This window comes from Epinephelus fuscoguttatus, linkage group LG15 (genome assembly GCF_011397635.1).
Source record: "Epinephelus fuscoguttatus linkage group LG15, E.fuscoguttatus.final_Chr_v1".
Lineage (NCBI taxonomy): Eukaryota > Metazoa > Chordata > Actinopteri > Perciformes > Serranidae > Epinephelus > Epinephelus fuscoguttatus.
The window spans coordinates 27,791,180-27,816,623 of record NC_064766.1 but is presented as its reverse complement, the minus strand read 5'-3'; the positions used below and the strand labels follow the sequence as shown (position 1 = coordinate 27,816,623).

The following is a 25,444-nucleotide window of genomic DNA, read 5'->3' as shown; positions in this document are numbered from 1 at the left end:
CAGAAAAGGCTGTCTGACAGCAAGGTGAAGCGGTGAAAATATTCTATATTAATATGTTATATGTTAATATTCTATAAATGCACATACTTTAAATATTGAGGGGTACGTGTCTACTGTGTCCCCACAAAAATCTACACCTAGGAATAGCAGCTGCTTGAGTAAAGTTACTTGATAATTTTGTTAAAAAAGAAACTATGTGTTTGGCAAAAACCATCCACTTACCTTTTGTTTGTTTGTTTGTTTGTTCTCATGTTTTGTCCTCCTAAAGTGTAGGCCTAGAACTAACACTGTGCTACATTCAGACTCTTTTTAATGATAGTATGCCAGCTTTTTTTAATTTATATTTTTAATGATCATATTTCAAATATAACAGTACATTGTACAGAGAAATAAATATATCGTAGCAACATCATATATGAAACAACATCAAACATAACAAATAAGAATAACATAAAATGGGGCGTTGGTAGCTTAGTGGATAGTGCCAGCGCCCCATGTACAGTATAGAGGTGATGCCTCGCTGCAGTCGTCGCGAGTTTGACTCCAGCTTGCAACCCTTTGTTGCATGTCGTCCCCCCACTCTCTCTGTCTCCCCATTTCACACTGTCCTGTATATTAAAGGCAAAAAGCTAAAAAAAAAATCTTTAAAAAAAAAGAAAAAAGAATAACATAAAATAAAAACAAATACAGGCAACATTAGGGAGATGTAAACCTAGAGATAATACACCTCATTTGTTTTTATTTATTACATATAATTACCCTGATTATTTGAGGTCGTGTAGCTTTCTTGTTTGTTGTTTTTGTTTCTGTTTTTATTCAGTTTTAAGACAGATACATTGATGACATACAAACATTTTAGTTATCAAAGTTCTTAAGAAGTAAAAAATATTCTGTCATGAAAATAGTGAATAGCAAAAAGGAGAAAAAAGAAAAAGGAAGAAGAAAAGAAAAACAGGCAGAATTATTCTTCTGTTCAGTCCGGTACAGAATTACCGGAGTCCATCTCTATACAAAAACTTTCCTTCTTCATTTGCAGTTGTGCAGTCATTTTTCCATGTATGCCTATCTCAGTCTCCTCTTGTCCATTGTTCCACAGTGGTGAGCTGACTTTACAATCAAGAAACCTTTATCATCTTTTTTGCAAAGTACCATTTAGATATACAAATGATCCCCATAAAGTATACCTTTCTGTATACATCCAAACATATAATACTGTGGATATTCAAACGTAAATCAACATCTAAAATGGCTGTTATCTCCCTGTACTGCAGTTTTGGACAATCCCAAAAAATATGTGTATGATCCTCAATCATTTCACAGCCTTCCCAGCATCATGGTGAGGACCCTTCAGAAAATACCTAACCTTAACTTATATATATATATATATATATATATATATATATATATATATATATATATATGGGTCTTAGTAGTAGTCACATACAGGTGCTCTTTGGAAACTTCAGTTGTATTGCGTTTATCCCATCTAGTGAAGGACTCCTTGCATAAGTAAAATATACTCTCATTTTAAAAAATAGGCAATAAAATGCAAGTCTTCTTCAAAGAAATCCAAGGCACACCACAGGGTTTGTGCAAAAATTAAAATGCCTTCATTTTATTTTGTTTATTTAATTGAATGTATTTTATTTTTTCATTTCATTTCATTTCATTGAGACTCATCGGCCCGATAATAAAAAGGGACACGTTGGACAGAAACTCGACGCTGTACAAAACTGGAGTTATTGTGCAACGGCACCACCTGCTGTTCACAACGGGGACCATTACCGGAAGACACCACCGGATGTTTGCCTTAAATCTCGCGATATGAGGCCTAACGAGATTTCTGCCCGTTCTTTTCTCCCGGAACTTCAGGCAAGATGGTAGGTGTTCAAGCAATTGTGGAGCAGTCAAAATACAATCTACATGCATCTGAACTATAAAGTCACTGATTATGAAAGCTGGCTTTATCATCCGACTGTTACACACATTTCCTGACTAATAAGGAGAATATTGTTGCTCAGAATATTAGATAAATATGTTAAAAGCGCCGTGTTAGCCTGCGCTATGGCCGCCTGTGGCTAAGCTAACCCGGGGTCTCTGAGTAGTCCGAACTTGTAGCTAAATATGACATAATTTAATGGCATTGTAGGTCTTGAGCGAGGGTTAATATGTAGTTTGGTAGATGTGTACAAGTGGCAACGAATACAGTTTTTGCTAGTCAGTAAAACTGTACGAGCTACATACTTAGCTGGGATGATGTCTCTTTTCCAGGCGGATACCGAGATCAAGAAGAAGCGTACCTTCAGGAAGTTCACCTACAGAGGTGTGGACCTGGACCAGCTCCTGGACATGTCCTAGTGAGTGAAACACTACTGGGGTTGACAACTGATGCTGCATGATAGTCAGCTGGAGCCACTGTGCTGCTTTTCATGCCTTGCTGTTAAACTGACATCCTGCTTGCCAAAACGCTCAATTTTCTAGCCAGCGATGAAGTCGAGATTAACACTGTTACACACAGTGGGAAATACTGTACGTCTTGGGTTCTTCAACTATATTGCAGCCAATAAAATGCAACAACTCAACATAGTCGCAACCGGTACAAAAACACCAGTCATCATTATCCAGTGGCTTTTCTGTCTTTGTCTGTTATGTAAAATTGTTATATACAGGTATGAAGGCATTTTTAAATCTGTTCAATCTGCAACAAGGTACCCTAAATCTCCTACCAGAGGGCAGCAGCTCAGACTCTTTATGCAGAACATGAGATGTGTCAATGACAGCCCAAGTTCAGTGCTCAGCCCCTAAAAGATGTTTTGTTGGGTCTTCATTATAATTGATAATAAGAAATTTACGAACATTCCATCACATGAGATGATGTGCCATTTCAGAGATGTAAGTTTACCACTCATATCACTCATTCCTTATTCACAAGTTACACAGGCTCTCACAAAAGTGAACACAACACGATAAAACTCTATAGTTGCCGCTGCACCATTAGGGCTTGCCTCATTTCGATGTTTTGTGCCTCTTAGTTCTTCTTGTGATCCTGAGGTCGGTGTGAGTGTGCCATCTTGAAGGATGCATCAACTTCTAAAGTGCATCTGGAGAAGAGGCACATGTGTATCATTTGTGGAGGTCTTTTCGGCTCCTGTGATGTATGAAAGTGGCGTGACACATAGGCGATGGTGCAGCTGTGCCACACATCATATTTAATCGATGTGTTAAAATGACAGCTCTGAAGTGCAGATGTCTCATTTTGTTAAATGCCCAATGTTGCCACTCCCCCCTCGTGTCACTTGCTTGCCTCCTCTGCTCACATGTCAAGTGTTGGGACTACGATGTGAGGAAAGGATTTGAGAATGTACAAACTGAGAAATGAGAAGAGGGGCTGCAATGGTTTATTGCTGCTACAGTTTGTCACTAATAATTCATGTAACAGTTATTTTTCTACATAGTCCAGTACTGTGCAGATATTCCAACAGCTTATTCTGTAAATTGTACAATGCACAACTATTATTCAGAGATAGCTAGGGGCCTCATTGATGTCCTCTTTGTCTTTATAGTGAGCAGCTGATGCAGCTGTACTGCGCCCGCCAGAGGAGGAGGCTGAACCGTGGCCTGCGCCGCAAGCAGCAGTCCCTCCTGAAGCGCCTGCGCAAGGCAAAGAAAGAGGCTCCCCCCATGGAGAAACCAGAGGTGGTGAAGACCCATCTGAGGGACATGGTCATCCTGCCTGAGATGGTCGGGTCCATGGTCGGAGTGTACAACGGCAAGACTTTCAACCAGGTTGAAATCAAGGTGAGGGGCTCAGAAAGCCTAAGTGTACATTTAACCCCAGCTCTCTTAGACAACCTGTTATTTTAGCCACATTCTTGTCAAAGGGTGTCGCTTGCAGTTGCAATGAAAGTTGACACTGAGGTCAAATGTGGAACATCATGGGCAGGAATTTAAAAAAAAAGCACAATAAGGGCTGACTTATAGTTGTTGCATCTGTGACTGCGGGGGGCCGCTTTGTTCCACGTGGTGCTAGTGTCGTCCTCTACCTGGATCCCTATGCAAACATCCATGTGCAGCCCATTTTTAGTGACTACGCACACTAGCTGCACAGGTTCCAATCTCTTGTTGCCCAGTCCAGTCTAAAACACCACAGTCAAGCCAACTGCAGTCACTGCTTTGAGGTTAAATTAGTTTTAAGTTGGATATTCAACACATTTGCTTCGGGTCCAGCAGTGTCTTTTGTTTGACCCAATGTTGGCAGTAGGACCGTAAGCTCACCTCCCAGCCCTCCCATTTCCTGCTGGGGGCTGACACAGACCCTCAGTTGTACTATGAATGGAACCATGTGCGCATTTGGAAAGTGTGTCTGAGCTATAAAGTGGGGTTATATTGCTTTTATGTTCTGGCAGTTGGTCTCAGTTTGTAGCCGTTCCATCATAATTCCTTGTCATTGTCAGAGTTGCATGTTGTCTACAAAGCCATTATCTCCTGTTAATTAATGTCAGGGCAGTGGGCAGAACATTAAAGCTGTGAAAACTTATCTTGATGTGTATAAATTGTTTATTGAGCAGCAGTATGATGATGAAGATTGGGATTTGACAGGTCAGGTACTATCTGATGGTTCCATTATACACACAGAACTGTGGTTGACGAGTTGAGACATATGACAGGTTGTAGAGAGAAACCTTTATGCATTGGGAAACGGATGCATCATGAATAATGATTGTGGGCGATGGGCATGTCTTTGTGAATGACTGTGTTGTGTAAAGGTTTCCATTTATATCTAATTTGAGATATTCACTATGTGAAGAAAATGCCAAACTCTACCAAGTACAAGACAAGTTGGACATCTTGACCAAAAGAATGCTGTGCGTAAAATCTGTGACTCTAAAACATAGGTGTTAACTTGAAATTTGTTATGGAGGTTTTTACGAAGTAATAGTGCTGAGAAATCATTGCCTACAAGACCAGACAATCTAATGGCATGGTTGTGTTTGCAGAGTACACTGACCCCTCAGTTCTTTAGTCAGAAGCCCTAATTAGAATTCTAGATATTTTTATTTCTAGGAGCTGCCTAAATTGTACATTTTGCGTGTTAGACCTCAGATTACGATCAGCAGTGACTACATTCCTGTACACACACCTATACTTGGACCTAAGCCATTAATCTCATCACTAACCAGTTTCCTCTCTCCACAGCCTGAGATGTGCGGTCACTACTTGGGCGAGTTCTCCATCACCTACAAGCCAGTCAAGCACGGTCGCCCCGGTATTGGAGCTACACACTCTTCTCGGTTCATCCCTCTGAAGTAGAATGGCTGTATTTGTATAAATAATAAAAAACTGGTCTCGCCACAAAACTTGTCTGCTTTGCTTTCTTGAGCGTAATAGTTCAAAATGAAGATTAATTGCTTGTGTGTGGGGTATGATACTTGAAGCTTGAGCTTTTGACCTTTTTGGGTTGTCTTCAATAATGGTATGGGTGGCTTCAAGAGAAATGTGTGGAAGAACACACAGAATATAGAAATACTTTTGTTTCAATCCGCTGTGTGACATCAAGAACAATTAATGAAATAATTTCACTAAATGGAGAGCATGTAAAAATGAGGACAGATGCACACCAGTGGGTTATAAGCATTGGTTTAATGGGAAAATACTGTTAACGTTATGATTTTTGGTTATTAATGGGTACCATTTCAACTGTTTGAATGGCGTAGTGGTTAATTTGGGTGGAGCTTTACATATCTAACATTTGCCAGACAGGCTCAAGTTAATGTACAGTACAAGGGTATAAAAATGAAACTATAAAACTAATCTACTAAACCGCGCAGCACTGACCGTCACTGACGACGCCTCAGAGCGGCAGTGCGACCCTGAAAACGCTCCGGTGTGTCACCTCCACCAGCGCTAAGGTTCCTCCTCATTCCGATCTGAACGCCAGCTACATTTTGTGTGTGGCCGCTCTGGGCCATGGATACAACCTTTAGCAGTTGCACAATCTGTTTATTGCCACCAAGCTGATAAAATCTCAAACCTGGTTAAAGAAACAGTGGCCAGATTGGTAAGTATTCTTCTTAATTCCAGCTTGTTTGTTAGGGACGGTCGACTGAGCGTCTGTTTTTTTCAGAAAACCTGTAACCGCTAGTTAGCGGCTCGCTAGCTTCAAGCTAGGTAGCTAGCTAACGGCAGTTAGCATCAGAGCGAAAATGACAGAAGAGATCTGTCATGTCAAAATGTAGCTAAGTAAGATTTTTTAAACATAGACACAGCTCGTTAGCTGTCATTTTCTAACAGCTTAAGTGTTCGTCATTCACTGCCAAATGTAACTGACATTAGTAACGATACCGTATGAAATGTTAACACAGATGAATTTGCCGGTGTTTTTCCCCGGTGTGACTGAGTAGTTGAAATCCGAGAACAAAGATCTATTGTAGGCTAGCTAACTGTTCACATTAACGGTACCGGTGTTTTATTATTACACCAGACTTGTTCCCTCTTAAAACCACATTGCTATAGACTATTGAGGAACCTGCCGAGTCAAACAGGACCTCTTCGTGTATAACATTATAAGCTGCAGTATAATTCTTTCCATTTTAACACATTTTACACAATAACACCGAGGCCACGTTAAGTTAAAGTTTAATGTTCAGGGGAGTGTTTCAGCTGAATACTACTACTGTTAGCAGTATAGACACTCCTCTTCTTGTACAGCCACACCAATACACAGATCTAACACTACATTTTGGTTAATCCACATTCATAAATCACCCATCAGTCCATTATCACACAGATATTTCCAGTAGATACCAGGTGACATCAAACCTGTGACACTGGTTATTGTTGAATTGACTCAAGCTGAGGTTTTATGCTTGTTTGTGTATCTGTTGTGAGCTCAGTTGTTCATGAACACAGATTAAAGCTGCCTTACTACAGTATCAGTGCCAGCCTAACACTGACTTAAGAAAGGCACTTCAGTTATTTAGTGTATATGCTTTTTCCCACTGCTGTTTGCGTCATACTAATCCCTGACCCAACACAGAAGGATAAAGGAAGGAATGTGTAGTATTTTCCCTGAGACATATCTGTCCAACACATGACAGATTTAAAGTTCCAGTGTGTGGGATTTATGGGGATATAATAGAAGAATGGAATATAATGTAATATGTATGTTTTCTTAGTGTATAATCACTCGAAAATTACAATTGCATTTTTGTCACCCTAGAATGAGCTGTTTATATCCACATAGGGAGCGGGTCTTTGTCTACAGATATCACTGTGTTGCTCGCCATGTTTCTACAATAGTCCAGAACGGACAAATCAAACAATGACTCAAGGTAGGGCTGTTTGCTTTTTGGTGGCAGCCACCCTATTTAGCAGCCCCTCTGCAATGAGAGTGTCGGTTAAACATTTTTTTTTTAACGTGGAACTGCTTTATTTTCCGTTTTTACCGGTTTAAATCTCCAGGTCCATTTTTTGAGAGGACGAGACCTCTGCGGATAATTTGGTTTACTGTCCAAACCTCCCGTACGATGAACACTGAAGGATTTCTAACCGGGAGAAGTTTTAGCTGGTTGCATTCTGCAATTCTAACCACTAGATGTTGCTAAATCCGCCAAAATCTTACACACTGCTCCTTTAACAGGAATTATGATACTTCGGCTAATTTTTAGGGATACACGATAATAACGGCATGTCATTGGCCAATATCAGCTTTAAAATGGACAATCAGAATTGGCCAGTGTGCGTTTTGTTATTTTGCACAATGAGTGAATATTACATATATTGAAATGTATTGTATTTCATGTCTCCATCTGCTGGTGGGCCATCACAGTAACAGTATGTATGCATAATATTAAGTTAATTCTACTACAGAAGAGACTTGATGATCACTAAAATTAGGTGGGGGAAAAAAGTGGATATATCACTATTGGTTAATGGTAAAATGAGATGTTACATATCAGCATATCAAAATATCCAATATCATGCATCCCTACTAATTTTCACTCTGATTGGTGGCATGTGTCAGAATCAATATACTTTAAAATCTTTATGAATGATTTTGTTTTCTCTCCTCTCCTTTGAGCACATTGTGTTGTAGTGTAAAGACTGATGTCGTTGGAGAAACACTGTTGGACAATATGAGGAAAAAATGCGACACCACAGTTGAATATTGCAATAATGACATTACTTGCGATGCGTAAACAGATATTAAAGTACTCAGTCCTGCCTTTCTGTTGCTTTCAGTACACTGAAATTGAAACATTTTTTCATTGAACAGGTTGAACATTGAACTGAAGACAAAACTCACCAGTAATAAAGTATGACTGTGGCATTTTAAAGTGCAGTTTTCTAACTCATACTGTCTCTCAACTAAATCCCATTATCACGTGGTGCAGTATCGCAGTCTTTTGTGATGTGTTAATCATGCAAGTTGACATTGCAATGAAGACAGAAAAAACTATTTTGTGCAGCATGTATTTTTATCAGTCAAGGAGACTGGCACAGACAAAAAAAAATCAAACCTAGCTGCTGTTTATTTTCTTTTTTGGAATGTTGAATTACCTTAGTACTGTACTTTGCTCATAGGTTACAGAATCGGAGTGAGGTGTGTTGACCGGTGAATGCATAGAGTCAAGAAGGTAAAACTCTGTGACAATAAAGAGGGTATCTGTAAAAGGTACAGTATAACGCTCATGGTTCATAATGTTAATTGCTCATTTAACTGCTTTGATGCATGTGAAGATGGATGAATAAAGAATTTAACCATTTCTGCACCACTTACCATTTCTTTCTTATGCCGACGTCCAGCTGTGTGACGGTGAGCATGACGGCTGTGGACGGCCTTTCGGACAGCACGGAGGTGGTGGAGATGGAGGATGTCCCGTCTCAGTTCTTTGTGGAGAAACACTCTTGGGAGGGCCTCCGCGACATCATCCACTGTAGCAGGAAGTACTCGGGCATGATTGCCAACAAGGCTCCCCATGACTTCCAGTTTGTGCAGAAGAAGGATGAGAACGGACCCCACTCCCACCGGTTGTACTACCTCGGTGAGCTGAGTGATGCTTGATGATGGGGCACAGATCTCCTGCATCAGCTTATGATATGTATATTCTGTATGCTACTCCTCTGTGCTTCTTTCACAAGAACTCAGTCATGTTTTCCTGCTCTAGGCAGCAGAATATTATTGCCTCGTGATATTAAAACAGTCACTGTGTCAAATGTCTCCCCCTCCAGTGAGCACAGCTTTTTTATTTGTTGTTGAAATTGCCTTTGTTTCTTTCTTATGTGCTTATCAGGAATGCCTTATGGTAGCAGAGAGAACTCGTTACTCTACTCAGAAATCCCCAAGAAGATCCGGAAAGAGGCCCTCTTAGTGTTGTCATGGAAACAGATGCTGGATCACTTCCAGGTAAATTCCCCCCTCTCATCACGTTTATGCAGTGCCAGTACCAAACAGCACAGTGTGATGTTTCTCACAACAACGGCTGCAGCTAACAATTATTTTTATTTACGATTAATTTGTCAATTATTTTCTCAGTTAATCGATTAGTTGTTTGACCTATAAAATGTCAGAACGTGGCGAAAAATGTTGACCAGTGTTTCCCAAAGCTCAACATGACGTCCTCAAATGTCTTGTTTCATCCACAACCTGAAGATATTCAGTTTACTGTCATAGAGGAGTAGAGACCAGATAATATTCACATTTAAGAAGCTGGAATGAGAGATTTGACCCGAGTTTCATGTAATAATTTGACTGTAGCTTTACTTTAAAGCAAGTGTAACTTTGAGATAAGGAGTTCCTGGAGGTGTGGTACCAGGGCTTTTTTTAAAGACCTGAGATATGTTCTGAATCTCAAAAGATTAAGCAGCCATAGTAAAAACTATGAGAGGAATGCTTGCACTGTACTTCCATTGTACGGCTATTTCATCTGGGGGGGAAGGGTCAGTGTAATGTAGTTCTGTCAGATATATTTCACAGTATATATCAACACACTTAAATGTACATACCTAGCAAACTACTTAAGAAAAAAACATGTTTATTGTAATGTTATGCGTCTGATTTCCTGTTGGTTCTCTCAGGCTACACCGCATCAGGGCGCCTACTCTCGAGAGGAGGAGTTGCTGAGAGAGCGTAAACGTCTCGGAGCATTTGGTATCACCTCCTATGACTATCATGCCCAGACAGGCCTGTTCCTCTTTCAGGCCAGCAATAGCCTCTTCTACTGTCAGGACGGTGGCAGCAATGGGTTCATCGTGAGTACACTGCTGTTTTCTTTTTCAGTTTGGAATTCTTACACGCTCGGGACAGGTGTATTTCAGAGCATGGTAGAAGTCTGCAAGCACAAAATCGAACAGTGCAGCTGCGTGGTGTGTGTTCTGGGACTGGTACTTTGAAAATACCAATTTGTGTCCTATCTTAAGCACCCAACAGCAATTGTAATTTTCAATAATTTTGGCATTATGCTCATGATGAGACGGCAGTGTAACAGGTGTTATGGGAAGAAATGTGACCGATGTGACCGTATGACTTTTTTCTGTTGGTCAAGATCTTACTAGTTGATCTTTGTTCATTGACCTTGGATATAAATTAAAGCTCTGCTATAAACCCTGATTCTAAGAAACACATGACGAAGCATCTCTCTTGTCTCTCTAAATATGTTTCGGCAATCTATAGTCCATGTAGTGTTATGTTATTTTTCTGTTTGTCACTGTTAGTGTTGTGAGCGGTCCGCTGTTACGCAGTTGGTTTGAATCAGGAATTCTGATCGAGATTGTTTTGAGTCCATCTTCAAATATGTGTGTACCTTCACGTTTGTGCCTTTGATTAAGTACTTCATATTAGCCCTAATCCTGTGAAGGTGTTTCTCTGATTTTGTCCACCCTTTGTAAATTCTCTCTCCAGCAGGGAGGGTGAATTCTGATGTGCCACCTCTAAATATTACACTCTGTTTGATTCAGAGTTTAATGTGGACACAGACAACTTTTCAGTTTCCCCTCTCCTAGCTTTTTCAAGTGGTACTGTTGACCCTGCTTCGCTATTTCTACTTCTGGGAAGAGGAACTGCAAAGAACTTACAGTGACACTTTTTTCGGTAACTGGGGATAGCCACCAATGGCTAGCAAGGAAGCCAAAAGCACCACCCTCTTCCTTTTTTGGCTGCACAATGGCTGATGCACTTCCTTTGTATTGTAAATCAAGCCTTCATTTTCCGGCAGTCGACAGAATTGCACAGTAAAAGTGAGGCTTATAGGGAACCACTGAAATAATGGCAATAAACGTGATCATCCGTATGTGCACATAGCTGTCGATTTTCCATTGTGTAGTATTTAGGGGCATCTATTGGCATAAATGGTATGTAATATTCATAACTGTGTCTTTATTAGTTTATAATCACCTAAAAATAATGAGCTGTTTAAATCCACACACGGAGTGGGTCCTCTTCCACAGAGTTTACCATGTTGTTCTACAGTAACTCAGAGAGCTCAAGTCAAGCACAGGCTCAGTAGGGCTGTTCATGTTTCTGTGTTAGCCACTGTAATTCTCTTACACACAAGGCGGCATGGGAAAAGTTTCAGTTCTGCAACTTATGCTAGGAAATGCTAGGAGAGCGGAAGCTGAAAAGTTGTCTGTTTCCACATTTAACTCTGAATCAAATACAGTGTAATATTTAGAGGTGGCGCATCAGAATTAACCCTCCCTACTGGAGAATTAAATTCACAAAGGGTGGCTGAAAACAGAGAAACACCACCACAGGAACTGACCTAATTAAAAGTAGTTTCCCACTTAATTCTACACTCTAGACCTTAAAGACAATACTTGCATCAAACAGGTCTCTCCTGTGTACTTGCATCACAGAGTCGCTCTTCTCTTTGCCTTTGACTAAAATTGTGTGTGTTGGTTTTAGCAGTCTGCTCCTGTAAAGCCTGTGGAGATCAAGACCCAGTGCTCAGGGACCCGCATGGACCCCAAGATCTGCCCAGGGGACCCCGACTTCATAGCCTTCATCAACAATAACGACTTGTGGATAGCTCACATTAAGACTGGCGAGGAGAGGAGACTCACTTACTGCCACAAAGGTCTGAAGGCAATAAAGTGTTGTTTAAATTTTCATGTGGGTTCTCATCATCCTCTCATATCGTGACATGGATGAGATTTCCTAATTCATTTTTTTTCCAGGTGTGGATAATGTCAAGGAGGACCCCAAGTCTGCAGGTGTAGCAACGTTTGTCATCCAAGAGGAGTTTGACCGTTTCACTGGCTACTGGTGGAGTCCCTCAGCAGTGGAAGGTATTTGTGTGATGCCTTCTAGCTGAAAAATGTTTTGGTTTTTTTTTAATTATGAAAAATTGTTAAAATCCTAGAATTTTGGGGCGTCGGTGGCTTAGTGGTAGAGCAGGCGCCCCATGTACAAGGCTGTTGCTGCAGCGGCCCGGGTTCGAATCCAGCCTGTGGCCCTTTGTTGCATGTCATCCCCCCTCTCCCCCCCCTCCCCCCCCCCCAAGCTTACCTGTCCTGTCCATTAAAGGCAAAATGGCAAAAAAAAAAAAAATCCTAGAATTTTACCCTCATCTGTAGGATTAGTTAATTTTGAGTTTGCAGATGCTATTTTCTTTACACATTTGCCTCAAATGAATGCTTTTCTTTCTCCTATGTCAGATGCTAATGGAGGTAAAACAGTGTACCTGCTGTATGAAGAGGTGGATGAGACGGAGGTAGAAATTATTCATGTTCCATCTCCAGCACTGGAAGAGCGGAAAGCAGACGCATACAGATATCCCCGAACAGGTCGGTGCTTTCTTTACACTGCACACACACACGCACACACACACACACACACACACACAGGCTTGGATCAGTGAACTGGTGTATTGTCTTTTTCTGTCATGTCACATTTTCCCTATTTCTTCATCTCTAGGTAGCAAAAATCCCCAGGCTACGCTCAAGCTGGCAGAGATCAAGACAGACCCTCAAGGAAGAGTGAGTGTTTAAGTGTTTTACTACCTTTCTTTGTATTTTTTTCCTCTCCTCCAAAATAATAATTAGGCGTTCCTAATGTGTGTTTATGGTTGTACTTAACAGATCGTGAGCACGCAAGATAAAGAACTGGTCGTCCCCTTCACCTCCTTGTTTCCCGGGACAGAATACATAGCCAGAGTAGGATGGACGAGTGACGGCAAATAGTGAGTGTTGCTGTCAAAACTGTGACTCTGTTGACTCGGTCACTGCGTTTACACGCACACTAATAATCCACTATCATTCTGAATATGACAGTATTCCAACATAACATCTTGTTAACAGGAAATTTTCTGAATTGGGCCTTATTCCAAATGTAACATTTTCCAGTTAGGACATGTGGGATATACTTATATTATTCAGGTTTTAGGAGCATTCTTTGGACATGTATATGGCACACTGAGGGTATTACTGCAGTTTGTCACACACAACCTCTTGCCTGGTTATGGTCTGCTCTGTGCGTTATCATGGATGCGTTGTACACAAACCCACAAGCTGACAGTTTAAAAAGCTGGTATAGAGATGCATGCCAAAAATAAAATCCCACATTTCTGGTTGGAAGGAGAAACACACCTGCTTTTAAACAGTAGCTGATTTCCCATATGAAGAAGAAGAATCATGGAGCACACAACAGGAGATTGTCTGTGTCAGAAGCGTTCTCACCTACTGGAAATCCTCTGTTTGGTTTAGGCGAGGGGTGGCACCTGGACCATGACGTCAGTTACGCCACGGTCACATAGCTGGTTTGTAATTTAGTCGTAAACAACAGTTTCTTGCCGTTCCTTGAATTTGTCTGTCAAATTCAGCTTCGGCCCTCACCGACAGAAGTTCCTGAATCTTGCCATGTCTCCAGTCAGAGATTTTCGTTGCCGTCTTTGTGTAAAGATACTTTATTCTTCACCCTTGGTTGTTTGTTTTCTTCAGTTTCACACAAGCTGCATGATAGGAAAGTCATCAATGCACCCCCTCGCTCGCTGTCACTTCTCCAGACAGTGACCTGCTCTATTCACACATGAGCTCAATCAGACATTACACGGACTTTGTACTAGGGAGCTGGCAGGATAAAGTTTGTTTAATGTCGGATTCAACTGATTTGGACATTTGTGGATTCACATACAGCTCCTCTGGGTACTATGGAGATAATTTTGCAGTGCATGTGTGAAAGGGTGCACTTATTACAATGCCAACCTTTTCAAGAAGGTGGTTGAAGGAATGAAAGAGGGAGGCTGTGTTCACAGAGATGAACATGTCTGCTACATGTGGAAAAGTTAGAAAAAGAAACCCTAGTTTGACATAAAGAAGCAAAGTGGCACAAGCGGCTCCAGCTGTATAGTCATTTTCATTTGCCGTGTAAATAGCTCAGTATGAATATTGTCTTTTTTCAGAATAAAGGACAAAAAAAAATTATTTTTTTTGTGCATGTAAACTTAGTCTATGATGTTAAAATAAATCACCACCAAAAGGTATACAGCTTGATAATGGGACTAAAATTGTGACAAGAATTGGGATACATGTGGACACAGATAATATTCTCTTCACTATTTAAACAATTGTAATGTAAATTGCCAAAACATTTATGTTACTTTGCATATAAGCAGAGCAGTTGTTTCCATATTCAACTGTTTTTTCTGTTTAAAGCAATCTGTTGAGTTTTGTCTGCTCTGTCCCCCCCTAGTGGCTGGGCAGTGCTCCTGGACCGCAGTCAGAGGAAACTACAGCTGGTCCTGCTGCCTCCGGCTCTCTTCATCCCTGTCACAGATGACCCAGCTCAGAGGCAGGAGAGTCTGGAGGCTGTGCCCAGTAACACACAGCCATATGTAATCTATGAAGAAACCACCGACGTCTGGATTAATGTATGTCTCTCTACATGGTCCACTATTTGTCCACCTCAAAACTAATGTTTGCCTTGTCCATAACACATTGTTATGGTTGGGGATGCTATAAAGATTCAGTGACTGACTGATCTTCTCTTTCCGCAGGTTCATGATATATTCTATCCCTTTATTCAAACGACAGAAGATGAGTTTACATTCATTTGGGTAAATGAGTCTAAAACAGGTTACAGCCATCTGTATAAAATCACATCTCTGTTACAACCAGGCTGCTACCACTGGACGGAGGACTACCAGCACATAGAGGGTGAGAGACGAGGAGATGCTCCTGCCTTTATTTAAAAGCATCCTATCAAATAATCTCGGTGTACGTCAGAGAGTTTGGTATGTCAAGGAGCATGTGGATTGTGTTATCTGTTTTCTGCAGGAGACTTCAAATGTGCAGTCAAGGAGGAGGTTACATTGACCAGTGGAGAATGGGAAGTGCTGGCAAGACATGGCTCCAAGGTTAGACAAAGTCTGTCAGTGCTGGATATGTAGATTCTCACCTAGAGTGCATTCAGAAATTATTCAGACAGTTACGCATATTTTATTCTGTTGACTTTACTCCAGCAACAAGGATTCTGAGAATACAGTCCTGACTCTCAGCTGTAATTTGAGGGCATTAACATCTACATCAGATGTTCGGATGCTCAGAATCATTGTGCGGCCGCATTCTCCAAAAATTAGGGGACTATGTATAAAAAAAGTCCTGTAATTGTTACATCACTCATCCAGTTTGGATTAGGCTTTCCGTTATCCAGTAATTCCCCTTTTTTTTTTTTTTTTTTTTAAACAAGAACACATGTTGAAGATATATTTAAATCTCTCCGATCATAATGTCTTGTAAGAATAATGCTGTCAACTTGGTGCCTTTGATTTTATGTCGACAGCTGTACACTTCTCTGCTGCAAAAAAGCATAAGAAGTAAAATGATATGAGCCAGCAATGTTTTTTACATCTCTTTTCAAAGAGTTTTTATTCTATATAAGCCTTGCAGTTCCTTCTCATAGCAAACCAATACTCTCCCAAACTGTGCGGTGCAGAGTATGGAAAACTCGTCATTAGAAAATGTCTGATGTGCACAGGCAGGCGAAAACCTGCTGCACAGGACACCCTCATAGGACTGTGTGTGATGGTGTGACATCCCTTTGGCTATGCAGACACGTGAGACCCTTGGGGATGCATCAAGCATAAATCAAGCATTACTTGGCCACCAAAGCTGACTCTGATTTTGATTTTATTTAAATCTTAGATTAAGATTTTATTTAAATTTCAGATTAAATTTTAATCTCAACAAACACAGATTATATTTGACATCATATTGGACCTGCATTAATCTCAAACTCTGTTAAAACCAGAAGACAATTTGGAGCAGCCTGGTAGCTTACCTGGTAGAGAGTGTACCATTAAGGCTGAGTCCTTAGCACAGCAGCCTGGGTTCTGGTCGGGCTTAGGGCCCTTTGCTACAGCTCTTCACCTCTCTCTGCCTCTTGCACATCTTTCTCACTATCACAATAGCATAAAAAAATAACTAAAAATGTATCTTAATAACTGAAGGACACAAATTAAACCTCTTGCAACCTTTAAAATTTTATTTAAATCCAGTGTGCTGAACTGCAGAGTTTGTAAATGTTCAATGTCAAAATATAAGTAATATATAGTAGTACCTCTTTGTATCGTCCCTTGGCCTCACTATTATTGACTTTTCATTTTTCTTTCACTTCTCTCCTTTGCTAGATCTGGGTGAACGAGGTGTCAAAGTTGGTGTACTTCCAGGGCACCAGAGACACTCCTCTGGAGCACCACCTCTACGTAGTCAGCTATGACTCACCTGGAGATGTGGTCAGACTAACCAAGCCTGGCTTCTCTCATAGCTGCTCTGTTAGTCAGGTAAAACCATTCATTTGATTACTCACTCGTCCAAAGACTGACAAGCTACTGGAGTAACACAGACGGTGCAGATTGTAGTGTGAGTGCAGCAAATGGAAGATTTGGAATAGTTTCTGGCAGATCAGAAAGACTACTTTACCTGCTTAAGAACAATGAAAGTTAAAGCCTCTTTGAAACCCTAGGAAAGCTGTCACAGGGATTGTTTTGATAGTCTGCAGTATATGGGATAAATGTTCTCTGGCTGTCAGGCGTATTTTACACCGGTGGTAGCTCATGTTAGGCTTCTCAACACAGATCCTTGTAGCATATGGTGTAGCATTGCAATTGTATCCCCTCCTCCCTCAGCCTCTCCGTTCCTTTCTTGTCTCTTACAGAGTTTCCCTGTCTACCTAATGTTTTACATCTCTGTCCTCTATTTCACTCTGCAGAACTTTGACTTTTTTGTCAGCCACTACAGTAACGTGAGTACGCCTCCGTGTGTTCACGTCTACAAACTGACCAACTCAGAAGGTGACCCACTACACATGGTACCTGAGTTCTGGGCCAGCATGATGGAGTCGCCAGGTAAACAGAATGTGTACAGTAGCTTCCTGATTGCAAAATATGCAAAGTTTGTATTGACGTAATTGGGTTTTCTTAGAGAGCAGACCGGCCAAGTTTGAAGGTTGTCCAACTGTCTGTGGTTTTATTTTTGGAACAATCAATAGAGCTGAGTCTGTGGGGGAAAGTTGAGGTCTGGCTTTGATTAAATCAAGGACAACCAGTTCGATCCACAGCAGCGTCCTCCAGACAGTCCCAACCACAATCAGATAATGTGGTGCTCAAACATTTTCGACATCATGAGCGATTTGTGTCAGGGGTGATTAACGTTTATGATTCATTAAAAGTACCAGAAGTGAGAAGGTTAGGGTTAGTTACTGCATTGTTTTTGAGTGTTTCTGCCTTGGTGGAAGTGTAGGGGTCACAGAGCAACTTCCATCTTAGTCTGACTCACCGGATGTAGATGGTGACTATAAGCCTACCAACTGTCGACTATTTAGGCTGGCATTCTCCCTCCCTTCTGCTCACTGCATGACACTGACACTGTCAAATCCCTTTTGCTACGGGAAGTGACAACAGCAACCTCAACCTGTCTCCTAAGACTCATGTTAGATGTTGATCCGTTTTCTGGTATGGCCAGTACAGATCCATTCCACTTCACACGAGCCTCTCTGATATTGTAATAATAATAATGTTCCTCTATTAAATTATGTATTATTACAGCTATTAAACTAGGGATGCACCGAATATTTGGTAACCGAATATATTCAGCCAAATATTGAAAAAAACCACACATTTGGTATTCGGTGGAATAATTGAAAAGCAAGGCCGAATAATAGCGGCATATTTTGATGACGCAGTCAAACAGCGTGCGGTGATGGATGGAGTAAAATGTCGGCAGTGTGGCGATATTTCAAAGTGTTGGAGAGTGATAGAAGAAAAGCGGTTTGCAAACAATGTAATACTGAACTATCTAGATTAGTGTTGCAGGGTATACTGGTACCAACGGTAGACCGCGGTACTAAAACACCACCGTACATATGATACCATAATGTTGGAGTAGCCTACCATAGTACTTCGGTACCTCAGGTACCACTACTGTGGGATAAGTTCAAAGTCCAATCACAAGAGGGTGAGTGTCCATGCGTCGTCCAATAACGGCACGTGCTGCTACAGTGGTTTGTATCCAGTGACATTTCAGGTATTAGCTGAGCTACTGAGTATCTTTGAACAGTGAAAGTTATTAATAATTTATTTTTACTTGTAGGTTAGATTTGTTTATATATGCTACAGTGATTTGTTTTCCACAGAGCTCTACGGTGCAAGCATTTTACTCGCATTTGCTACTAAAATAGTTTTGTGCGAGCAAAAGAAATCATTCAAGAGCACGCTGTGCGAGTACAGATTTCAACCAGCAGCAGAAACGAAAGGCGAATCCTGCCAGTTGTGGGTTGAACGGGGGTCACAGACACAGACAGGAATGTATTCCTGTCAAATATGGCAGCCATGTGCTCCGCGGCGCAAGATAACGGCTTACCGGCGACGGAGAAGCCCGGCTCCAGGTCCAATAATTTCCTCTTCTTGGTGTCATGACTGCCCAAAAGTACCTGGACAGCCAAGCCGTGGCGGCACACAGGTATGTCACGTGTCAGAGGAGAAACGAGCCGTTCACATTTCTCTTTTTGTGGCAGGTAACGGTCCACAAACCTCACCGCACTTTAGGGACTGTTCTTTACTTGTCAGAGGAGGAGGGTGGCTGGCTGATTCTTATTTTATTTATTTATTTTATTTTGGTCCCCGCTATGTTAATCACTTATTGATGCTGTTTTTGAAGTATGAATAAGTCAATAAGTAATTTATTCCATTGAAGTATCATTGATGTATTATAAAAAAGTCATTTATCTTTTCATAAATGACAAAAGGCACATCTGCCTCATTTTTGCTGTGGTATCGTGATACTACTCAGAACCATGATATTTTCACTGGTATCGTACAGTGGGTCCCAATTTTGCTACCGTGACAACACTAATCTGGAGGGGGTTCATCTGCAAAAACGAATGAAAAACTAAACAACGGCATTCGGTATTCGGTCAAGCGTTTAATTTTATTTGGCTTCGGCCACACATTTTCATTTCGGAGCATTCCTATATTAAACCATCAGTGTTTTTTATTTATTTATTTATTTTTTTTTTACGATTATTTTTGGGCATTTTGCCTTTAATGGACAGGATAGTGTGTGAAATGGGGGAGAGAGAGAGAGAGTGGGGGGACGACATGCAGCAAAGGGTTGCAAGCCGGAGTCGAACTTGTGACCGCTGCAGCGAGGCATCACCTCTGTACATGGGGCGCCGGCCTCTATACATGGCCAGCACTATCCACTACACTACCAACGCCCCACCATAAGTGGTTTTAACGGGTCCACTGAGCTTATAGTCAGGCTTCACACACAGAGCACCGACTATCAAATTATGTTCATCTTTTTTATCAGTAAAAGTTGAATCACAGTCGACATACATCTGGTTTTAATGGCATGTCCTTTTGCAGAGACATTTAATGACAGTGCATACCTCTCCATGTGCAAATGTTGACCAAAACAAGTTCACATCTAACACTAATTTGCAAGGCAGCGTTGCTGCGTCCTGGGCTTAGTATGTCAACAAGCCAGAGCATTATTTCCCCCTATAGCAGAATGATAATGTGTGCTGCCAGACCTTTCTCTAGGGCTGACACATACAGTTCAGTAGAGGTATGTCTGGCTACACGAAATTACTGCCACCCTAACACAGGGCCCCCACCCCCAGAGTCACTGTACATGATGGTGCTATCAATTTTATAGTAAACACCCTATTGTGGAAGCAGAAGAATGGTGCTATAGAAGAGTGTGGCTAAACTACAGAAAAGCAGAAGAGTTTCAGAATTAAAATGTCTGCTGTAAAGGAAAAATTCACCTGTGCCCCAGTGCTGAAAGATGACATATTGCAGTATTGGTTATAGAGTATCTTGAACTTTCCATAAGAAAATGTGATGCAATCTATTGCTAGATCAGTCAAGCATTGCTTTCATTCACTAAATACAATCCATTGAGCTCAAATACAATTTGTGTGTGTGTGCATTAGTGTTTGGAGTTGACCCACAACCTCTGATATTTTTAGAACATGTAAAGCTAATGATTGTATGTGTTAATATGTCTTCCAGGTTGCCCGGGAGATTACAATCCACCTGAGATTTTTGACTTTCCAGGGAAGTCCGGCTTCCAGCTTTATGGCATGGTGTACAAGCCCCACAACCTGCAGCCTGGCAGGAAACACCCGACTGTGCTCTTCGTGTATGGAGGCCCACAGGTCAGTGGATGTATATAGTTTTGTCTGGGTCTGTCATATGTTTGTGTTCACAAAATGTTCCTTTGAAATTGTTTTGTGTAATTAAAAACAAATGAGAATAATATTTTGTGTATGTGTAAACAGGTGCAGCTGGTGAACAACTCCTTCAAGGGGATGAAGTACCTTCGTCTGAACACGCTGGCCTCTTTGGGCTACGCTGTGGTCGTCATTGATGGGAGGGGTTCCTGTCAGAGGGGCCTTGAATTTGAAGGAGCACTGAAAAACAAAATGGTAAAATGAGAGTCAGATAATAAAATGAATTCAGTAGGAGAGCTGAATTTTAATTTAACATGAACTTAAAGACATGTCAGGTTAAATAACACTCTTATTGCCCTCGTCTCTTCAGGGTCAGGTGGAGATTGAGGATCAGGTGGAGGGGCTGCAGTATGTGGCGGAGAAGTTTAACTTTGTGGACCTGAGCCGTGTTGCCATTCATGGCTGGTCCTATGGCGGTTTCCTCTCTCTCATGGGCCTCATCCAGCGACCCAATGTCTTCAAGGTTAGAAGGCTTTTTAGTCCTTCGACCCTTTTTTTAAATCTTTAAACCACACACACTCTATCAGTGAGCATTCTCTGCCGTAGAGAAGGAATTAAGAAATCCTAAGTTAGTGCTTATTTTCTGAAGTCTGATGTCTCAAAGCTGAACTTGTGATGTAGTTGCAGCTTATATCCACATGGTGTCAGTGTTGTACAATGTGTTGGCTAGTAACCTTTTCAGTGAGGACATCTGCAGACACATCCCTGCGCTTAGGGGTTGAAAGTTTATTTTTGTACCAGTGCTTTTTTTGCCAAACGTAACTGAGCTGCAACATCAGAATATTCCATATTATAAAACAGTCACTACCTCCTTCCTGTACCATCTGTTTGGGTTGCTCTCTGTGCAAAATGACACTTTTCAACAGTAAAGATACTGTTTTATTTATTTTACATTCTTTCCTATTTGATTGTGTCTCTGCCAGCTGGCTATAGCAGGTGCTCCTGTGACTGTGTGGATGGCCTATGACACAGGCTACACAGAGCGCTACATGGATGTGCCTGAGAACAACCAGCAGGGCTACGAGGAAGGCTCTGTGGCACTGCATGTGGACAAGCTGCCCAGCGAGTCAGTATACACCCTTATGCAGACACTTTTTTTATTTTAGTGCTTGAAACTTCTAAATATGTCAGTATTATTGCAATCAGTTTAACCATACTGCATGTCCTGTGTAATTGCATAGATATTTGTACATGTTTCATTATGACTGCAGGGCACTTCCTGTTTCCTGTTGAGTCAGGCTTTATATACTTATAGACTTTGTCACGTAATTAACAGTTTGGTTCATTCTGTTTTCCACCTGGGGATGTCGTTCTTTCATCATATATTTTTCTTGGGAATCATTCTCATCTTTGACCTAAAAAGAACTTTGAGTCTTTTGCACTTAAAGCTTTGCTTCAGGAAAATGTGTACGTACGTGTGTGGCTGCTATTTCTTTTTAAAATGTACTTTCAGGTCTGTACATGTTGGTGATGTGCTCCTTCCATTGCTAAATCAGATCTCTTCACCCTTTTTATAACAATAGTTATTAAAATCTGGAAAGGTGAAATTAGGTTCGAAGTGACAGGTTAAGTGACAGTAAGCCAGTTTTCAGGGACTAAAAAGCCCTGAGGGCCCGACTGCATGTTGGAGCACTGCTCTCAAACTGAAGAGTCTCTGACGCCCTGCAGCTGCAGCATTTCAGCTTTCTGTAAATTCTATGTTTGCATGAGGGATTTTCCCGTTTAAAATCATCAAGGAATGTGGAGTCTTTCACTGTTTGGCAAAATGTTAATGCACTGTATGTCTTACTATTGTATGGGAGCCTATCATATTGTAACTGTACATGTGCTCAGACCAAACAGTTTTGGTGACCCCCTGAGGGAACCTGCCCACTGGGGAGCTCCCCTGACAACCATATACCTTCATGGGCTTTTTTTCTGTTAGCATTCACACCCCCAATAGAAACAATAAGCTGTTGTTTGTGTTGTTTACACAGCTGCCTGGTATTTAAAAATGGTGGTTGCCAGTGCTGCAGCAGCTCATGTGATCAACCAAACAAAATCGCAGCTAGAAGCAGTTAGCAGCTAACTCAAAGAAGAACAGCAACCAAATATGTCTGCAGATTGCGGGGTAAAAGGTTGACCGGGAACTCCTTACCATCCGAGCAGAGGTTCAGGTCCGCCACTATAAAGCAGGGATGGCCCATGATTGGTATCGCAATGTTATGCCATTGTTACCATTTGGAAAGCACTAGCCAACATGTACGTTATACACTAGAGGGTAGTGCTGTTGTGTTACATATCACGCCTCTTCTGCTTCTGGGCCTCCGGCATGCTATCTAAAGGTCTAAGGTCTTTGTTAAGGCCCAATCATTAGATCTCGTGTAAAAAGGGTTAATAAAAGGGGGGTTCTTAAGACTATACAAAAAGTCCCTCCAGTCTGAAAACACCTCATGTAATCCTTGTCATTCCAGGCCCAACCGTTTGCTGATTCTCCATGGATTTCTAGATGAGAATGTGCACTTTTTCCACACCAACTTCCTCGTGTCACAGATAATCCGTGCTGGGAAGCCCTACCAGCTTCAGGTTAGCATCACAAGCTTCACTCCACCCACAAACACATCTTAATGACATTGCCATATGAAATATCTCCATGCTAGGATGTTTTACCAATTCAGTGGTTACAGGATACATACATGTAGTACACATCAGTCTGTAATGTGGTTTCCCTGTTTTAATTTCCCAGGTATACCCCAACGAGCGACACAGTATTCGCTGCCCTGAGTCTGGAGAGCACTACGAGATAATGCTGCTGCACTTTTTACAACAATACCTCTGAAACAAGACAACAAGGGAGGAGTGAAGTCCAGTTTCCCCTCTGTCCTCCTTCACCCCTCAAGCTCACCGCCCATCTTTACTCTGCCTGACCTCTCCAGCCCAACCCTCCCAGTCTCCAACCGCTCACCTTGTCATCGAGAGACTATCAGACACTGCAGCCACAAGCCACTCTCTCCTATGACCGAGTCACCAAACTCCTCCACTATACTTCCCTTTTTTGCTCTCTCTGTCTTTTGTTCTGTTACTGGCTTGCTCGCTCTGTCTCCTCCATGCCCCCCCCCCCACCCCCTTCTGTGTACAGTCTGGGGTATGGTTTACGAGCACAGAGATTCAGTGTCTCACCCTGAAAGCTGAACAAAGACAAGGACATATGGAGAAATATTTGCAGGCTGTGTCACATTGACTCATCGCTCACCCACGTCCTCATCTCTGCTACCATGATGGGTTTTTGCCAAATGTTATCGTGTTGTCCCCCCTCCCCCCGCTCCACCTGTTTTATTCGCTTGAGTCAGTGGTAGGAACGGGGTTACAGTTCACAGATACAAAAAGGAATCTACACACGCAGACGTGAGCTCACACATCATACATATGTAAAATACACTTTGTCTACATACACTTACAAGCACACTCAGAGAACTGCAATATCCACACACTGTGAGTCTGTACCTTGCAGCTGGTGTAACGATGAAGAAAGGAAGACAACCGAGACTCTTCCTCTGTCCACTTGTTTTAAGTGTGTGTTGTTTAAAATAAAATATTTTATGGATTTTTATTCTTTTTTTTTTTTTTTTTTTTTTAATGAGTGCTGACAGAAGCCACTCATTGATACTTTTGCGTCGTTCTCTCCCCTCACATCACACTGCTCGAGATGTCTGCTTGCCTTCTTAACACATAATTTATATTTGCCAAAGTACCTCTTGACTCTTGATCATGCTGGTATTTCCTTTTTTTACTGCAATAAAGACAACAGGAGGGTGAGCACTGGAGTCTTACAACAGCTTTGTACCACCGGAATACAATTTGTACATGATAATGAATAAATGTATGAATCAATCACATGCTCTCTTTTACTGCAGTCTTCTTATTCACACGGTTATGCAGCATGTGTTGTCCTGTTTATGATTTGATAAAGCAACCAGGATATTTTAAAAGGAAATGCACTCATCTGAAAGTGTTTTTATACCTCTGTGCCGGCAACAGACTAGGCCAGAGGTGTCATGTTTTTTGGGTGGTCTGTCCAATTCTTGTGAATGCGATATTTCAAGACTGCATTGAGGGAATTTCTTTAAATTTGCCACAAACATCCACTTGGACTCAAGCATGAACTAATAGGAATTTTGTGGTCAAAGGTCAAGGTCACCGTGGCCATAACTGAAGAATTCATATGCTACTAATGACAAACTTTCACACAGATGTCAGAGATAAGATAAAGGAGTGATGACTTTTTTTCCAACTCATTTTTTATTTCAACTTAAGCATTCTATACAATCAATACAGTTTTTACATAGCTCACATAGTACATAGTAGTTTGTCTATCCAGGTTTAAGACAAGTACAGTGAAGTGTTCAAGATGTACCTGAGATTCAAACTTCGGAGGAAAGAGAAAGGAAATGAGACCCCAATAATAATGATAAATAAATAAATGTGTATATGTGTACAGACAAACATACCTGTTTGACCACATGTGCACTCATGAGAAAAAAGTGGGAATAAAAAATAATAAAAGTGGAGCACGAATAGAAGGGGGATATGGATTTTAGAGTTCCCTTACTGCATTAACAAATTCATAACAGGACTCCACCTTTTTACAAATTTTGGTCTTTGCAACCTCAATGTATAGATGATTTGTTACATCTCATACAGTTCCCATCATCCCTATTTGAAGCATTGTCAATC

The 25,444-nt window shown here is 41.3% G+C and overlaps 2 protein-coding genes across 4 annotated transcripts; both read left to right on the top strand.

Moving 5' to 3' along the window:
* Positions 1-1,825: 1,825 nt before the first annotated feature.
* rps15 (ribosomal protein S15) lies at positions 1,826-5,357 on the top strand. Its single transcript, XM_049599083.1, has 4 exons — positions 1,826-1,880; positions 2,272-2,357; positions 3,564-3,798; positions 5,197-5,357. The coding sequence occupies exons 1-4, from the start codon at positions 1,878-1,880 to the stop codon at positions 5,308-5,310; spliced, it is 438 nt and encodes a 145-aa protein (XP_049455040.1). The 5' UTR covers positions 1,826-1,877; the 3' UTR covers positions 5,311-5,357.
* A 558-nt stretch (positions 5,358-5,915) lies between these two features.
* Positions 5,916-24,604, top strand: LOC125902569 (dipeptidyl peptidase 9-like). Of its 3 annotated transcripts, none has more exons than XM_049599029.1 (21): positions 5,916-6,058; positions 8,584-8,674; positions 8,806-9,044; positions 9,294-9,406; positions 10,078-10,251; positions 11,906-12,074; positions 12,175-12,285; positions 12,655-12,783; positions 12,914-12,975; positions 13,078-13,178; positions 14,687-14,864; positions 14,991-15,150; positions 15,271-15,350; positions 16,623-16,775; positions 17,204-17,339; positions 20,511-20,656; positions 20,780-20,926; positions 21,042-21,194; positions 21,655-21,797; positions 23,185-23,296; positions 23,457-24,604. In XM_049599029.1, exons 2-21 carry the CDS (start codon positions 8,619-8,621, stop codon positions 23,547-23,549), a joined length of 2,655 nt encoding a protein of 884 aa, XP_049454986.1. In that variant the 5' UTR covers positions 5,916-6,058; positions 8,584-8,618; the 3' UTR covers positions 23,550-24,604. The 3 variants fall into 3 exon arrangements, with proteins under 3 accessions (XP_049454986.1, XP_049454985.1, XP_049454987.1); XM_049599028.1 differs by having other exon boundaries at positions 11,903-12,074; XM_049599030.1 differs by having other exon boundaries at positions 5,937-6,058; positions 8,584-8,636; positions 11,903-12,074.
* The last annotated feature ends 840 nt before the right edge of the window (positions 24,605-25,444 follow it).

Coding starts and splice junctions, on each gene's coding strand:
- rps15 (XM_049599083.1), top strand. Junction 2,358..3,563: donor CAGCTCCTGGACATGTCCTA/GTGAGTGAAACA, acceptor TTGTCTTTATAG/TGAGCAGCTGATGCAGCTGT. Junction 3,799..5,196: donor TCAACCAGGTTGAAATCAAG/GTGAGGGGCTCA, acceptor CTCTCTCCACAG/CCTGAGATGTGCGGTCACTA.
- LOC125902569 (XM_049599028.1), top strand. CDS start 8,619: ATGCATAGAGTCAAGAAGGTAAAACTCTGTGACAATAAAGAGGGTATC. Junction 15,351..16,622: donor TGGCAAGACATGGCTCCAAG/GTTAGACAAAGT, acceptor CTCCTTTGCTAG/ATCTGGGTGAACGAGGTGTC. Junction 20,927..21,041: donor GAGCACTGAAAAACAAAATG/GTAAAATGAGAG, acceptor TCGTCTCTTCAG/GGTCAGGTGGAGATTGAGGA.